Source organism: Amphiprion ocellaris, chromosome 20 (assembly GCF_022539595.1).
Source record: "Amphiprion ocellaris isolate individual 3 ecotype Okinawa chromosome 20, ASM2253959v1, whole genome shotgun sequence".
Classification (NCBI taxonomy): domain Eukaryota; kingdom Metazoa; phylum Chordata; class Actinopteri; family Pomacentridae; genus Amphiprion; species Amphiprion ocellaris.
In genome coordinates, this window is record NC_072785.1 from 31,141,250 (window position 1) to 31,159,357 (window position 18,108).

The 18,108-nt window shown below is 41.3% G+C and overlaps 1 protein-coding gene across 1 annotated transcript in view; it reads left to right on the forward strand.

Moving 5' to 3' along the window:
* The window catches only part of mgaa (MAX dimerization protein MGA a), a 37,510-nt gene that overhangs the window by 11,815 nt on the left and 7,587 nt on the right, over nucleotides 1-18,108 (forward strand). The window contains exons 10-27 of the mRNA XM_055005980.1: nucleotides 327-466; nucleotides 543-611; nucleotides 1,292-1,397; nucleotides 1,474-1,934; nucleotides 3,129-3,545; nucleotides 3,870-4,233; nucleotides 5,428-5,691; nucleotides 6,846-7,597; nucleotides 10,473-10,595; nucleotides 10,666-10,777; nucleotides 11,248-11,330; nucleotides 13,060-13,136; nucleotides 13,548-13,602; nucleotides 13,864-13,969; nucleotides 14,658-14,962; nucleotides 16,060-16,182; nucleotides 16,253-16,364; nucleotides 16,835-16,917. Of these exons, the coding sequence (XP_054861955.1) occupies nucleotides 327-466; nucleotides 543-611; nucleotides 1,292-1,397; nucleotides 1,474-1,934; nucleotides 3,129-3,545; nucleotides 3,870-4,233; nucleotides 5,428-5,691; nucleotides 6,846-7,597; nucleotides 10,473-10,595; nucleotides 10,666-10,777; nucleotides 11,248-11,330; nucleotides 13,060-13,136; nucleotides 13,548-13,602; nucleotides 13,864-13,969; nucleotides 14,658-14,962; nucleotides 16,060-16,182; nucleotides 16,253-16,364; nucleotides 16,835-16,917 (3,752 nt within the window). The remainder of the gene's footprint in view (nucleotides 1-326; nucleotides 467-542; nucleotides 612-1,291; nucleotides 1,398-1,473; nucleotides 1,935-3,128; nucleotides 3,546-3,869; nucleotides 4,234-5,427; nucleotides 5,692-6,845; nucleotides 7,598-10,472; nucleotides 10,596-10,665; nucleotides 10,778-11,247; nucleotides 11,331-13,059; nucleotides 13,137-13,547; nucleotides 13,603-13,863; nucleotides 13,970-14,657; nucleotides 14,963-16,059; nucleotides 16,183-16,252; nucleotides 16,365-16,834; nucleotides 16,918-18,108) is intronic.

The window sequence follows — 18,108 nt, forward strand, 5'->3', positions numbered from 1 at the left end:
GAAAAATATGAATAAAATACCTGAAAAATATCAGCACATCCAAAAAAATGTAGAAGAAAAATAAGGAAACTATAGATATAATGTTGTATAATTGTCTAAAATAGATCAGCAAAGTGCAAAAAGAATATCTGAAAAATATAAATAAAATATCAGTGAAATGCCTGAAAAATATCAATAAAATGTCAGATAAATGTCTAAAAAAATCAATAAAGTGTTCGAAAAGTATCAGTAAAATAATTGAAAAATATAAAATGTCTTATATATGTTAATAGAATGAGCTGAATTAAAACACTTCTTCTCTCCTTATTGCTCTATTGAACATGTAGTCCTGAAGGAGGCGGACAGCGTTTCCCAGCCTGCCCAGCGAGTCCATACTCTGTGGAGGAAGGAACGTGAAGACTCAGATCCAGAGCCGGTCCACGTCCCTAAAGGCGCCCCTCAGTCCATCTCCACCGCAAGAACTCTGGTGAGTACAGATAACAGGACATTAGGTGGCTGCTCTGTGTAAATACCAGCTGAAGTGTTGATTCTGGTGTTTTCAGGAGGTCAGAGAGAACCGAAGCAGCTGCGCCAGAGTCCGAGCCTTCAGAAGAAAGACTCACAAACAGAAGGTGGGAGGCACGAAAACCAGAAAAGACTGATAGAAATGATCTTCATTGATTCTGTCTGAATGTGTCAAACAAAAAGAGAGGAAAGAAATTCTACAGAAAGTAGATAAATAAAAGAGCCTAAGGTTTAAAATCACACTAGTCTTATAGGGGAGCATGATGGTGGCAACATCATGATGTGAAGCATGGTGGTGGCATCATCACCATGTGAAACATGGCGTAGCTTCATGATGTGAAGCATGGTGGTGGCATCATCACCATGTGAAACATGGCGGCAGCATCATGACGTGAAGCATGGTGGTGGCAACATCATGATGTGAAGCATGGTGGTGGCAGCATCATGATGTGAAGCATGGTGGTGGCAGCATCATGATGTGAAGCACGGTGGTGGCAGCATCATGATGTGAAGCACGGTGGTGGCAGCATCATGATGTGAAGCACGGTGGTGGCAGCATCATGACGTGAAGCATGGTGGTGGCAACATCATGATGTGAAGCACGGTGGTGGCAGCATCATGATGTGAAGCATGGTGGTGGCAGCATCATGATGTGAAGCACGGTGGTGGCAGCATCATGATGTGAAGCCCATAAAACTGACTTGCTTAGACTGAGATCTGATGTTGTCCCAGTCCTGGTTCTTGTGGAACTCCACATTTAACCAACATTCTCTTGTTTGTTCACCAGGAGGCGCCCAAAGAGGTGAACTCTAAACCTGCTCGGCTGACGTCCCTGAAAAAGAGGAACCTGACCCTGAAGGAGACCAAGACCAGAACCTCCTGTCCTTCTCCAGGTGGGTTTACGTCCAGTTCCTCCTCCGTCAAAATGTCCTCCTTGTCTTGTTGCTGATGCTGGTTTCTCTTTGTCAGGTGAAGCCGTGGAGACTCCTCCTCAGAGTCCTCCAGAGGATTCAACCCCGAAGCCGTCGAAGCGTCTGTTCATCGTGGCCGACTGTCAATGGGAGAGCAGCGTGGATCAGAGTCGGGTGCTGCAGCACCTCTGCGAGGCGATGGCTCAGGACCAGCTAGACCGGCCGTTCAAGATCCAGAAGTACCTCGTCAGCCCCATCAGTCAGACCGTGGAGGGTGACGGCGCCAACCGCTGCGTCCAGTACAAGGTCCGGATCTCCAGAGCCAAACCAGAGCAGGAGAAATCAGCAGGACCAACAAAACCAGCAGGACCTGGGAGACCAGCAGGACCTGGGAGACCAGCAGGACCTGGGAGACCAGCAGGACCAGGGAGACCAGCAGGACCAGGGAGACCAGCAGGACCAGGGAGACCAGCAGGACCAAAGAGCCAGAGGAAGATGAAAGCAGCACAAAACAAACAGGTGAGCAGGAAACAAAATAATATTCAAACTCGAATATCAGTGCTGGAGGTATAGAAGGAGTCATAGTACCACTAATGAGGAGGTCTAGAAGGAGTCATAGTGCCACTGATCAGGAAGTCTAGAAGGAGTCATAGTACCACTAATGAGGAGTTCTAGAAGGAGTCATAGTTCCACTAATCAGAAGGTCTAGAAGGAGTCATAGTTCCACTAATCAGAGCTCCTAAAATGACTCCACAGACATTGAGCTACTTTCTCCATCCAGCTGTAAAAACAGACATCAGCTGCTTCAGACTTGGTTCAGGGGTTCTCAATGGAAACCAGAGTTAGTGTGAAGCTCAGACAGTGTGAAGGAACCTTCAGAACATCAACCTCTATGGACGGAGGACCAGAACTAAACCTGGTTGCTGCTCAGAACTAAACTTTCAGATGAAAGTTTGCTGAAGAACCTGAGAAGAAGCCTGATGGATGTTGGAGAACATTCTTTGGTCAGATGAAGATCAGTGAGTTCAGATGGAGTCCAGATGTTTGGTGAGAACCTGACCAGGACTACCACAGTGGATGCAGAGTCCTGACAGTGAAGAATGGAGGTGGGAGTGTGATGATATGGAGCTGCATGAGGTCAGAAGGTGTGAAGACGTTTCTAGATGCAGCATGAAGATCTGAAGATAAACCAGAATACTGACTGACCAGATGAAGAAGAGGAAATAATCCAGCAGAGAACATCCAAAGACATAAGAGGTTCTACACAAGAACAAAGTGAAACTAAGACCTGGATATTATGTGTCTGGACCTGAATCCAACACCTTTGGGGTATTTTAAGTAAAATAGTAAAGCAACACAATCCCTCCAGCAAAGAACAGTAAAAAAATGTAGAGGATGTTTCAGTCATTCATCCAAAAATGAACGTGGACGTAAGAAACATTTAATAAATGATCGATTTGATCTCAGTAATGGAAGCTGGAGTTGGACTGGTTTCAATAAGTTCCTACCGTGGGGCCTATATTTTTATTTTAGGAAACCTGAGCTGTTAGTTTTTGTTAGATGACCTAGTAAATACTTTACTGTTGACCTTAGAAATAATCTGATTACTGTAATTTTACACAGTTTAGAATCATCTGTTGATCTGTTTAAACATGTCTGAAACCTTCATAAACCTCTGAGTCTTTTTCTTTGAACTCCTCTCATATTTTCCAGCTGAAGGAACTCAGACAGGTTAGCAGGGAGGCGGAGCCTCTGGAGGACTGGCAGCAGGAAGTGATGGAGGAGGCGGAGCCTCTGGAGGACTGGCAGCAGGAAGTGATGGAGGAGACGGAGCCTCTGGAGGACTGGCAGCAGGAAGTGACGGAGGAGGCGGAGCCTCTGGAGGACTGGCAGCAGGAAGTGACGGAGGAGGCAGAGCCTCTGGAGGACTGGCAGCGGGAGGTGGAGGACGGCGACGTTGAGGAGGAGGTCGGGACCTTTGAGCAGGTGGATGATGAGAAGAAGAAGAGTTCAGAGATGAAGATGAGGACGGCGACTGGCATGGCTCTACCTTTCCTGACAGGAATCTCCCCCGCCGGCTTCCTCTCAGCCAATAAGAAGCAGCCGGGAGGAACAGACCACCTGATTCAGGTAAGAACACCAAATAAGGAGCTGACGGCTAGTTGTCTAGAGATTCATGATGACTGAATAATTTAGATTCAACGGCTGGAGTTTTATAAAGACTAATGGTTCCCATGGCAACCGAACCAACACCTGCTGATCCAGAACTCTGACAGAATTCACTCAAACATTCCATTCAGACACTTCAACTGCTTTCCGTCAGACTACTGTTGATGATGAAGAGTGAAGCAGAGAAATACTGCAGCTTCATTTCCTTTCATACCTTCAACACTCAGAGTTTCAGGTGCTTCCTGTTATCTCACCTGTTAAGCTCTGCCCTCTGCTCTCCTGCAGGTGAACGGGAAGCTCTACCCTCTGGCCAAGATCCAGCTGGGGAAGATGGGAGCGCTGCACCCGGCCAATCGTCTGGCCGCCTACCTGACGGGTCGGGTCGGGTCCAGCAGGCAGCAGCCAGCTCCTCCATGTTTGTCCTCCAGTAGACGTCCTCAGAGTTCAGCAGCAGCGACCTCCAGCTCCTCTACTGTCTCCTCCAACTCCTCCAGCTCCTCTACTGTCTCCTCCACCTCCTCCAGCTCCTCTACTGTCTCCTCCACCTCCTCCAACTCCTCTACTGTCTCCTCCACTGTCTCCTCCACCTCCTCCAGCTCCACACTGTCCACATATAAGTCACCGCTCATCATCCCAGCCTCCTCCACAGGTGAGCATACGACATCCCTATCATTATTATTATTATTATTATTATTATATGCTATTTTCTATTTTTATTTTCTGTCATTTTAGCTAGAAATACAGTATCTTCTCTAACAGAATTTGTTTCTGTAAATGAACCTATAAATTTACTACATTTCTGTAAATCAGTCAAAAAAATAAACCATTTTTCTACATATGAATCCATTTATAAGTATTTTTCTATAATTAAATCTATGGATAAAATCTATTTGTGTCCATATAATAAATAATGTTTTCATAAATCTGTAAAATCTATTAAATATATCTAAAATAAATAATTTTTATGTAAATAAATCTATAAACTGTTTGTTAGTAATTTTATGAATAAAATATGTTTCAACACATAATTCCGTCATGTTTCTAGAGTAAATGTATAAATATATATACATAAATCATATATACTATAATCAATCAATCAATCAATCAATCAATCAATCAATCAATCAATCAATCAAAAATTTATTTGTAGAGCACTTTCCAACAACATAGAAGAAGACCAAAGTGCTTTCCAGACAGAAAAATAAACAAAACAATGCAAATTTTTGATTACTATAAAACCATAAAACCCATAAAAACACAAAACTAAGAAAAGCATTTGAATATATACTATAAACCATATTTCTTTTAGTAATTGTGTATTTAAACCATGTTTCTGTAAATAGTTATAATTATACCTTGTTTCTATAAATTAATGTATAAATAAATCATATTTATGTAAATAAATGTGTAATTAAATCATGTTTCTATCAAGAAAGGTATAATTGTACTGTTGGAAAAAAATCCAGAAATAAACAAATTTTCTAGAAGTAAATCCCTAAATGAACAAATTTTCTGTAATTAAATATATAAATACATCACATTTATTTAAGTGAATGTGTAATTAAATCATGTTTCTATAAATAAATGTATAATTATACAATGTTTCTGGAACTACATCCAGAAATGAACCAATTTTCTAAAAATAAACATATGAATAAACCACATTTATACAAATACATAAAAAAAGCATATTAAAAATCTATAACATTCATAAACATTAAGTTTCTATAAATGCATGCACTAATAAGCCATGTTTCTGTAAATAAACCTTGTTTTTTTTTTTATAAACAAATGTATGAATAATTCATTTTTCTGTCAATAAATGTAATGTTTGTGTGTTCAGCCTATCAGCCCAGCAGCTCGGTGGTGCTTCCTGTAAATCCGTCCCCTGGACCCCCTAAAGGCCCTCAGTTCCTGATGATTCACGTCCCAGCTCCGATGGGTCAACTGCCCCCCCAGATCCCAGGCGCCTCCCCCACCGGGCAGAAGATGATTCTGCAGCCGGTCCAGACAACGTCAGGCGCCCAGTATTACCGCAGACCGGACGGCAAACTAGTCCAACTGGTTCCACTCAACAAGGTTAAACCAGTACCGCCTGTTCAGATTGGTACGTTCGCACACCTTTTTGTTTTTTGGGCCCCAAAACTGAAGTCTGTCAAATATTTTGGCTGAAAGTTGATGTGGACTCATTGGTAGGAAACAGAAACTGGTGGTCATAGGAGTCTAGATGTTGGTGTTCATAGAGGTCTAGATGTTGGTGTTTATAGGCATTGAGATATTGGTGTTCATAGACGTCTAGATGTTGGTGTTTATAGGCATTGAGATGTTGGTGTTCATAGGCATTGAGATGTTGGTGTTCATAAAGGTATAGATGTTGGTCTTCATAGGCGTTGAGATGTTGGTGTTCACAGGGGTCTAGATGTTGGTGTTCATAGAAGTCTAGATGCTGGTGTTCTTCAGAGTCTAGATGATGATGTTCATACAGGTCTAGATGTTGGTGGTCATAGAGGTGTAGATGTTGGTGGTCATAGAGGTCTAGATGTGGGTGTTCATAGGGGTCTAGATGTTGGTGGTCATTGAGGTCTAGATGTTGGTGGTCATAGAGGTCTAGATGTTGGTGTTCATAGAAGTCTAGATGTTGGTGTTCTTCAGAGTCTAGATGATGATGTTCATAGAGGTCTAGATGTTGGTGGTCATAGAGGTCTAGATGTTGGTGGTCATAGAGGTCTAGATGTTGGTGGTCATAGGGGTCTAGATGTTGGTGGCCATAGGGGTCTAGATGTTGGTGGTCATAGAGGTCTAGATGTTGGTGGTCATAGGGATCTAGATGTTGGTGGCCATAGAGGTCTAGATGTTGGTGGTCATAGAGGTCTAGATGTTGGTGGTCATAGAGGTCTAGATGTTGGTGGTCGTAGAGGTCTAGATGTTGGTGGTCGTAGAGGTCTAGATGTTGGTCTTAGATGTGCAAAGTTACCAGCTGCTTCCATATTGTCTTCATGTGGGAATTTAACAATTTATGAGAATGATTTTGCCTGAATTCCCTTCACCAGGTGGCAACACGCAGTCAGTAGTAAAATCAGAGGCTCTAATACGGAGCCGTGGAACACCTACATTAATTTAAATACGGAAAATAGAAGATTCACAGAACATGAAGTTGAGAAGAGAAATAAATCTGATTGTCCTCTTCATGCTCTAGTTCTGCTGTTAAATGATGCCATTGGACAGATACTGACTCCTCCCCCGTTTCTGCCTCCCTCCTAGGTCCTTCCTTTCCCTCCGTTCTCCCTTCTGCATCTCCTCAGACTCCAGCCATCACTGTAGTCGGCCAACAAACTCCACCTTCGACCACAGTGATCTCCTCCTCGTCCTCTTCTTCCTCCCTCTCCTCCTTCTCCGTGAACACCCTCGCCACCCCCCTCCCCCCAGGATCTGGTTTCCTGTCCCAGAAGGGAACCTGCACCTTTAAGATCCTCAACTCCGGCAGGGAACCCATCATCGTCCTCGGTAAATCCTCCGAGTCACCCTCCAAGGTGGAGACATCTCCAAGCGCCTTCACCCTCCTCCAGCCTCAACCCTCCGGCGCCCTTCCGGCCGCCGTCCCCCTGATCTCCCTCAAACCCTCCTTGGGTCTGGGGGCGGAGCCTGGGGTGAAGACGGTGAAGGTGTCTACGAAGCCGCTCACTCCTGGACTGGTGGTGGTCCGACCGAAACTCGTTCCACCTCAGACCTCCTCAGACACCACTCACAGACCCTCAGCTCCACCTCCACCTGCTCCGTCAACACCTGCAGCGTCAGAGGCCACACCTCCACCCAACCCCACCCCTGCACCTGAACCAGAGCTTGCCTCCGACCTGGTGGACCTGGACATCATCTGCGTTGACGATGAGACGGGGCTGGTTACCACGGAGATGCCGGATGTACTGGAAGTGATGTCAAGCAGCGAGACGGAAAACTCATCAGACTGCCAAGACTCGGACAGCGAAGAGGAGATTCAGCCGACGAAGACTGACCCGGTAACACCTGACGGCTTAAATGAGTTTCTGGGCATTTTTTTGGTCCTCATTTAAAAGTCCTGTGCATAGAAACAGCACAACCATAAAGAAGAAGAAAACTTAGAAATGTCTTCTGTGCCGTTAGAATGACATACAACATAAAGAAGAAACGCATAAATATTAAAAACTGGAATCAGCATGTCTAACTTTTTCCAAGTGTCCACAGGTGTTACCAACACTTGAAAAATGTGACTACATGCTGTTTTCATGTTTCCAGCCTCAAACTTTTCCTCTCTACTCTGCTCATCATCTGTAGAAAGATGTTTCACCATGCTGAATGTATCTCCAACAACTTGCTCCTCTGTTCATTGTTTCTGAGCCATGCTACATTTATTTATTCATCCAGTAGGTTGGATTGTTGTCTGAGCCTAAATTTGTCCAAAATGACTCCAAATTTGTCTAGACTGACTCAAGAATTGTTCCAAATAACTCAAAAACTGACCAAAATTACTTTAAACTTGTCCAAAATGACTCAAAATCGGTCTAAAATAACCTGAAACATTTGCGAAGAAACATAAAATTGTCCAAATTGTCTCAAAATTGGTCCAAAGTAACATAAGATGTCCAAATTATTACTAAAAAACTGGTCAACAATGACTTCAAACCAGCGTAGAATGACTCAAAAATTGTTCAGAATGACCATTTTTGAGTAATAAAAGATTCTGTGCTCCTGTTTTATCTTTTTTTCAGCTGAAAAATTGTGCTAAATGATTTGAAACATGTCTGAAGTAGTCTGGATTGTCCAAAAATAACTCAAAAATAGTCCAAAATAACTTGAAAACTGTCCAAAATGACCTAAAATTAGTTCAAAATGACTCAAAATTTGTTTAAAAATGATAATATTTGAGTCGTTGTGAACAATTTAATGTATTTTAAAGATTTTTTCGTACAATTTTGAGTTTCTGCTCACTATCTGTAGAAAGATGTTTCACCAAGCTGAATGTATCTCCAACAACTTGAACTCTGTTCATTGTTTTTGGAGAAATTGTCCAAAATGACTCAAGATTTGTCTGGACTGACTCAAGAATTGTCCAAAATGACTCAAGATTTGTCTGGACTGACTCAAGAATTGTCCAAAATAACTCAAAAACTGACCAAAATTACTTTAAACTTGTTCAAAATTACTCTACAATTGTCTAGATTGACTCAAATTGGTCCAAAGTACCAAAAAATGTCGAAATTATTTTGAAAAAAAAATGATCACAATCACTTGAAACTAGCTCAGAATTACTCAAAAAAATTTCAAAATGACCATTTTTGAGTCATAACCGACTCTGTGCTCTTGTTTTATTGTTCTTCCAGCCGAAAAATTGTGCTAAATGATTTGAAACGCATTCAGAGTAACTTAAAATGTCCAAAACATCTCAAAAGTAGTCAAATAATCTGAAAACTGTCCAAAATTACCTAAAACTAGTTCAAAATTACTCAAAATGTATTTAAAATGATAATATTTGAGTCATTATGGACAATTTGATTTATTTTAGAGATTTTTTGGTTCAATTTTGAGTCTATGCAGTAGAAAGCTGTTTCACCATGCTGAATGTATCTCCAACAACTTGCTCCTCTGTTTACTGTTTCTGAGCCATGCTGCACTTATTTGATTCATCCAGTAGCTTTGGTTTTGTCTAAACATAACTTGAAAGCTGCCCAAAGTAGCAGATAACCTGTCGTCTGATGGATCTATTTAGTTGTTCAGACCTGCTGGAAGCTATTCTGTCTGAGTCCTCACCAACTTTCACGGCTATGGGAGTTTTATTACTGGAGATATTGAACACGATATTGAGCAAAAACGATTATTTCAGGGTGAAAATACAAATATTCTCAGGTCAGAAATCAGTTCTGGGTCCTAAATAACAAATTAAACTAAAACTCTGAGTCAGTGAAGCAGCAACGTCGCTGTCTAAAAGGACACAGAGTGACCCAGGATTATCTCTGTTTTCCAGTGTCTTGCCGATAAATTGACATTTTTAAAGATTTTTCTGAAAATGAACATGACTTTCAACCCTGCTGACATATACTTTCTTACACAGTGAACCCACCTATTAGGATGGCACTGGATTATAGAACAGCCTTTTAACCCTCCTGTTGTCCTCATTTACGGGCACCAAAAAATATTGTTTCCTTGTCTGAAAAATTTTTTAAAATTCATCAAAAAAATTCCCCATATTTCTGAACATTTGCAAAACCTTCAGGAAGAAAATTCCTATAATTAAGTTTTATTTAAAAAAAAAAAAAAAATCCCCCAAATTTGGCAAGAAATTTCTTGTAATTGTTTTCAAAAACTTAGTAAAAATCTTCCAAAAATTCTAAAAATATCTAAAGGGATTACATATATATCATTAAAACTTCTAATATTTTCTTAAAGAACATTCACATGATTTTTTGTGAATGTTCTTCAGAAAAATTTTTAACTTTTTTTTTCCACCAAAAAATGTTTGATTTCCCCAAAAATGTGGACATCAGAAGTTTCACTGCGAAAAATATATTTTTTTTCCACATTTCCAACTTTTAACGGGTCAATTTTGACCCGCAGGACGACACGAGGGTTAAAACTTGAGGTTGGTCTTTATGTTTGAGAATAAATTAAAACCTCTTCAGGAGGGATTAGAAACTATTGATGAACCCAACAAAATGATAACAAGTAAACAACCCAAACACAATACGATAAAACCTCTGTAAACCTTGCTTACATTTTTGCCGGAGTTCCGACTTACGACAAAAATCGACATGAGGACCTCCTGTATTACAGTGTGCCTGTTTTTGTTTTGGATGACTAGATTATATACAAACAGTGTGAGTGAAGCTGCTGTTGTCACGTTTGTTTGTTTGTTGACAGCGCCTCGCACGTAAACACCAGGAGAAGACTCGTCGGGGGAAAATGCGGCTGCTGTTCGACGCTCTGAGGAAGCAGGTCGGACTCAGCGGCTCGAGGACGTCGAAGATCTCCACCCTGAACACGGTCAGAAACCAGCCGACGCTTTGTTTGTTTGTTTGTACATCTGGAGACTAACAGGAGTGTTTGCTTGCAGGCGGTGGAGGTTATCCAAGATCTGCAGATGATAGAGATGGAAATGGAGAAGAAGAAGGCGACGCTGAGGAAGAAGAGGGACCGATATCTGTGGAGACTCGTTCCATCATCAGGTCAGAATCTGTTCACCAAACATCACAATTAAAACAAGATGCAGTCAACAGGAATAAGAGCTCCAGGTCCAGACCAAACGCTCTGAAGGAATCATGTCGAGGAGATGATCCTGGTATCAGATGGGGCAGATTTACACTCTGTGACTTAATCTGATTAAATGTGGAGTTTAATCAGGACATAGAAGCTGATTTAATTTAAAAAACGTCCTCCAACAATCTCTTACCAGCAGAGAGAAGCCAGTGTTTCAGATCAAAACATGACAATGAGACAAAATACGCTTTTATTTCAAGATTCAAGATTTTTATTTGCCGTTCGTAAGCAAACAGACAGTCGAGGCACACAGGAAAAATAAAAAAATAAACACCAATCAAAACAGGAAGTACAAAATTTCCAAAACAAAACACTCTACAAGAGTAATAAAAGAGAAAATAGAAAAATATGATGAATAAATCTGAATGTTTTCTGACAGCAGACCAAACTGAAGCTAACTCCAGGGAGGTCATTGATCTGATCGACGACACCATCGAAATCTCATCTGACGAGGAGATTGAGGTAAGAAAATCAGAGTCAGTGGAGAATTACAGGGTTGATAATGTAGAAATAATTCAGCGATCACAGGGATAAAGTGTGTAAATGAAAAGAATAATTTCTGAAAATGTTAAAACTTGTTTCCTAATTCAGTGCATGATGTTCCAGATAGTTTCATTTCACATTCAGAAAGGGCAGTTTTAACTAGAAATGTCTGAAATTAAACCAAATCCAGCTTTTAATCCAAGATTTAATCATTTTTATATTGATTATAGATTAACCAAATCTATAATCAATATAAAAATGATGTTGTATTGATTTAACGTCAAACCCTGTATAAAGTGAGAACTGGGTCAATCTATTAAAGGAAAATGAAGGCTTTCACTTTTTTTACAATTAATATATGACTTTATTAGAAAGTAGTTTTTCCTCTGAGAGAATAGTGTCTATAGATGATCCTGGTATCAAATGTAGGTAAAAATGATCCTTTCGTTGTGTAGAACTTGTTGTGACCACCGACCTATCACACATGCTGATAGGAGCCTTCAAAGTTTACCCAGAATGCACCTTTTGTAATTTTCTCTGGTGAATTTTCAGAAAACAAAAACACATCCAGGGTACCTGTGATTGTTTCTATGACTCTGTCTCATAGACATTAAATTGCTGCAGCTTTACTGTTCAAACTACAATACATCCCATAATACTGATGCTCAAAGTTGGTTATAGAGAAAATGAAAAATGTGAGGCATGGAGGTGGCAGCATCATGATGTGAAGCACGGTGGTGGCAGCATCATGATGTGAAGCATGGTGGTGGCAGCATCCTGATGTGAAGCACGGTGGTGGCAGCATCATGATGTGAAGCATGGTGGTGGCAGTATTATGATGTGAAGCATGGTGGTGGCAGCATCATGATGTGAAGCACGGTGGTGGCAGCATCATGATGTGAAGCACAGTGGTGGCAACATCATGATGTGAAGCACGGTGGTGGCAGCATCATGATGTGAAGCACGGTGGTGGCAGCATCATGATGTGAAGCACGGTGGTGGCAGCATCATGATGTGAAGCACGGTGGTGGCAGCATCATGATGTGAAGCACGGTGGTGGCAGCATCATGATGTGAAGCACGGTGGTGGCAGTATTATGATGTGAAGCATGGTGGTGGCAGCATCATGATGTGAAGCATGGTGGTGGCAGCATCCTGATGTGAAGCACGGTGGTGGCAGCATCATGATGTGAAGCATGGTGGTGGCAGTATTATGATGTGAAGCATGGTGGTGGCAGCATCATGATGTGAAGCACAGTGGTGGCAACATCATGATGTGAAGCACGGTGGTGGCAGTATTATGATGTGAAGCATGGTGGTGGCAGCATCATGATGTGAAGCATTGTGGTGGCAGCATCATGATGTGAAGCATGGAGGTGGCAGCATCATGATGTGAAGCACGGTGGTGGCAGCATCATGATGTGAAGCATGGTGGTGGCAGCATCATGATGTGAAGCACAGTGGTGGCAACATCATGATGTGAAGCACGGTGGTGGCAGCATCATGATGTGAAGCACGGTGGTGGCAGCATCATGATGTGAAGCATGGTGGTGGCAGCATCATGATGTGAAGCATGGTGGTGGCAGCATCATGATGTGAAGCATGGTGGTGGCAGTATTATGATGTGAAGCATGGTGGTGGCAGCATCATGATGTGAAGCACGGTGGTGGCAGTTGAACTCACCTGAGGTGTCTCTGTGTTTGTGTCAGGTGGACGATGGCGATCGGGGCGTTTCCAAGGCGACGGTGGAGGAAAACGTTCGGCTGAAGAGGATGAGGAGATCAGAGTAAGAAATGAAGCTCAGAATTATCAGCAGTTTATAATCTACTAATAAGTGAAATTAGAAGTTTATACGAGCTGCTGTTGATTCCACATTTAAATCTGAACCTCACAGCTCATGTTAGGGATTTTCTTATAAAAGTAAAACCTTCTGGGACGTTTCAAAATCCTAAAGCTCCTTTTTTAGTTCAGATTTTTTTTTTATTTTTGTCCCCTCAGATCTCAATTTCATTTTGTTTGCAACTTTTCTGTCTTCAATTTAATCTTAAAAATGTTTTATGTCTGTAGACAATATTATCACTTTAAAAATAAAAAAATAAAAAGTTTATAGAAGTTAAAAATATTCTGTCTTGGTAAAATTTAGCTTACTTAAAGTACAGAATCATCCACTGACACGTTGTTTTCTGAATGTTTCCAGTGTGGATGAGACGCCAGGAACCACGAACTCTCCAAAGAAGCTGCAGCTCCATCAGGTACAACCAGGAAACTGTAAAAACACACGTAGCTCATTATTTCACTGTAAAACCTAATCACATCTGAACACATCTCCAGGAATGTTTTTAAGTTTCCTTCAGTGTCACATTAATCCAGGAACGTTTCTCTCTACTACGTCAGTTTGTCTAAATTTAATCAAGTCCAAGCTGATGAGACAGAATCTGAGTCTCAGAACTCTGGACGAACAATCAGAATCTCAGTTTTAGTGATTTTTTTCTGTGATGTTTTTGGTCCTTCAGGCTCGTCAGGAGCTCCAGACTCTGCACAGCGCGATAGAGGAGCTGAAGAGTCTGAAGACGAGTCTGAAGCAGCAGAGAGACACACAGAGTTCAGGTGAAAAACCAGGTGAGAAACAATGTTAGAAACCAGGTGGAAAACCAGGTGAGAGTTAATGTTAGAGACCAGGTGAGAATCAATGTTATAATCCATGTTAGAAACCAGGTGATAATCGATGTAGAAACCAGGTGATAATTAATGTTAGAAACCAGGTGAGAATCAGTGTAGAAACCAGGTGAGAATCAGTGTAGAAACCAGGTGAGAATCAATGTAGGAACCAAGTGAGAATCAATGTAGGAACCAGGTGAGAATCAATGTGAGAATCAGCGTTAGAATCCAGCTGAAAATCAAGGTGAGAAACTAGATGAGGAACCAGGTGAGGGTGTTTTCAAAAGTAAACCTTCCTGCGTCATATTGTGTTGTAAAATAGCAGCAGATTCATCTTCTAACTTTTCTGTAAAACAGATTGAGTTGTCAGAAATTATATGAAGGAGGGTTTTTGGCTCCTGCAGGTGTGGTTCATTTCTTCTTCAGGTGTAGGGCCTCAGAACAGCTGTCTTGTTGGTTGCAAGTAAAAAAGGCTGCTGACCAATCAGAACAACAAACAGAAAGTTTGCAGTAGAGTCATGTGACCACTCATCTGTGGGAGGAGCTCTAACCTGTGGGTTGTGTCACTCACTTGTGGGCGGAGCTCTACCCTGTGGGTTGTGTCACTCACCTGTGGGCGGAGCTCTAACATGTCTGTGTGTGACTGCAGGTAAGAGCGAGCAGAGATCAGGAAGTCAGCAGCCAACAGGAGACACAATTGAAGATGGCATCACGGCCACATCACCTGACCCGCAGCCTCCACAAGCTCCTCCCACTTGTGGTTCTGCCCCACCCACTCCTACACCTGTCCAGCCTCTGGTCCAACAGGTATTAAACACCGTCCTAGCTCATTCTGCTGCGTCCCACAATGCATCTGTGCAGAGAGATCGGCCGAGGACGATTCCCAACATCCTGTCTCGCAGGAAGACTCATCCACAGCCACCTCAGAACACAACGACTGAAGAGGGTAAGACTTAACTACCCAACCACCTGACTAACTACCTGACCTACCTGTTGACTCACATAGTTACCTGGTTAGTTACCAACTGATAGACGTAGTCAACCAGTTACTAAGTGAGTAGGCTGACTTATTAAATAACTGATCTAGAAAGTAGACAAAGTCAACCAGTGAGTAGCAGACCCAACTGAAACATTTAATTAGTCAGTTACTAAGTTAGCTGCTGACCAACCAATATACTGATCTACTGTTAGTTTAGGGTTCTAAGAATTAAAGGACGTTACAGTAAATATACTTTCTTACACAGTGAACCCACCTATTAGGATGGCACTGGATTATAGAACAGCCTTTTAACCCTCCTGTTGTCCTCATTTACGGGCACCAAAAAATATTGTTTCCTTGTCTGAAAAATTTTTTAAAATTCATCAAAAAAATTCCCCATATTTCTGAACATTTGCAAAACCTTCAGGAAGAAAATTCCTATAATTAAGTTTTATTTAAAAAAAAAAAAAAAAATCCCCCAAATTTGGCAAGAAATTTCTTGTAATTGTTTTCAAAAACTTAGTAAAAATCTTCCAAAAATTCTAAAAATATCTAAAGGGATTACATATATATCATTAAAACTTCTAATATTTTCTTAAAGAACATTCACATGATTTTTTGTGAATGTTCTTCAGAAAAATTTTTAACTTTTTTTTTCCACCAAAAAATGTTTGATTTCCCCAAAAATGTGGACATCAGAAGTTTCACTGCGAAAAATATATTTTTTTTCCACATTTCCAACTTTTAACGGGTCAATTTTGACCCGCAGGACGACACGAGGGTTAAAACTTGAGGTTGGTCTTTATGTTTGAGAATAAATTAAAACCTCTTCAGGAGGGATTAGAAACTATTGATGAACCCAACAAAATGATAACAAGTAAACAACCCAAACACAATACGATAAAACCTCTGTAAACCTTGCTTACATTTTTGCCGGAGTTCCGACTTACGACAAAAATCGACATGAGGACCTCCTGTATTACAGTGTGCCTGTTTTTGTTTTGGATGACTAGATTATATACAAACAGTGTGAGTGAAGCTGCTGTTGTCACGTTTGTTTGTTTGTTGACAGCGCCTCGCACGTAAACACCAGGAGAAGACTCGTCGGGGGAAAATGCGGCTGCTGTTCGACGCTCTGAGGAAGCAGGTCGGACTCAGCGGCTCGAGGACGTCGAAGATCTCCACCCTGAACACGGTCAGAAACCAGCCGACGCTTTGTTTGTTTGTTTGTACATCTGGAGACTAACAGGAGTGTTTGCTTGCAGGCGGTGGAGGTTATCCAAGATCTGCAGATGATAGAGATGGAAATGGAGAAGAAGAAGGCGACGCTGAGGAAGAAGAGGGACCGATATCTGTGGAGACTCGTTCCATCATCAGGTCAGAATCTGTTCACCAAACATCACAATTAAAACAAGATGCAGTCAACAGGAATAAGAGCTCCAGGTCCAGACCAAACGCTCTGAAGGAATCATGTCGAGGAGATGATCCTGGTATCAGATGGGGCAGATTTACACTCTGTGACTTAATCTGATTAAATGTGGAGTTTAATCAGGACATAGAAGCTGATTTAATTTAAAAAACGTCCTCCAACAATCTCTTACCAGCAGAGAGAAGCCAGTGTTTCAGATCAAAACATGACAATGAGACAAAATACGCTTTTATTTCAAGATTCAAGATTTTTATTTGCCGTTCGTAAGCAAACAGACAGTCGAGGCACACAGGAAAAATAAAAAAATAAACACCAATCAAAACAGGAAGTACAAAATTTCCAAAACAAAACACTCTACAAGAGTAATAAAAGAGAAAATAGAAAAATATGATGAATAAATCTGAATGTTTTCTGACAGCAGACCAAACTGAAGCTAACTCCAGGGAGGTCATTGATCTGATCGACGACACCATCGAAATCTCATCTGACGAGGAGATTGAGGTAAGAAAATCAGAGTCAGTGGAGAATTACAGGGTTGATAATGTAGAAATAATTCAGCGATCACAGGGATAAAGTGTGTAAATGAAAAGAATAATTTCTGAAAATGTTAAAACTTGTTTCCTAATTCAGTGCATGATGTTCCAGATAGTTTCATTTCACATTCAGAAAGGGCAGTTTTAACTAGAAATGTCTGAAATTAAACCAAATCCAGCTTTTAATCCAAGATTTAATCATTTTTATATTGATTATAGATTAACCAAATCTATAATCAATATAAAAATGATGTTGTATTGATTTAACGTCAAACCCTGTATAAAGTGAGAACTGGGTCAATCTATTAAAGGAAAATGAAGGCTTTCACTTTTTTTACAATTAATATATGACTTTATTAGAAAGTAGTTTTTCCTCTGAGAGAATAGTGTCTATAGATGATCCTGGTATCAAATGTAGGTAAAAATGATCCTTTCGTTGTGTAGAACTTGTTGTGACCACCGACCTATCACACATGCTGATAGGAGCCTTCAAAGTTTACCCAGAATGCACCTTTTGTAATTTTCTCTGGTGAATTTTCAGAAAACAAAAACACATCCAGGGTACCTGTGATTGTTTCTATGACTCTGTCTCATAGACATTAAATTGCTGCAGCTTTACTGTTCAAACTACAATACATCCCATAATACTGATGCTCAAAGTTGGTTATAGAGAAAATGAAAAATGTGAGGCATGGAGGTGGCAGCATCATGATGTGAAGCACGGTGGTGGCAGCATCATGATGTGAAGCATGGTGGTGGCAGCATCCTGATGTGAAGCACGGTGGTGGCAGCATCATGATGTGAAGCATGGTGGTGGCAGTATTATGATGTGAAGCATGGTGGTGGCAGCATCATGATGTGAAGCACAGTGGTGGCAACATCATGATGTGAAGCACGGTGGTGGCAGTATTATGATGTGAAGCATGGTGGTGGCAGCATCATGATGTGAAGCATTGTGGTGGCAGCATCATGATGTGAAGCACGGTGGTGGCAGCATCATGATGTGAAGCACAGTGGTGGCAACATCATGATGTGAAGCACGGTGGTGGCAGCATCATGATGTGAAGCACGGTGGTGGCAGCATCATGATGTGAAGCATGGTGGTGGCAGCATCATGATGTGAAACATGGTGGTGGCAGTATTATGATGTGAAGCATGG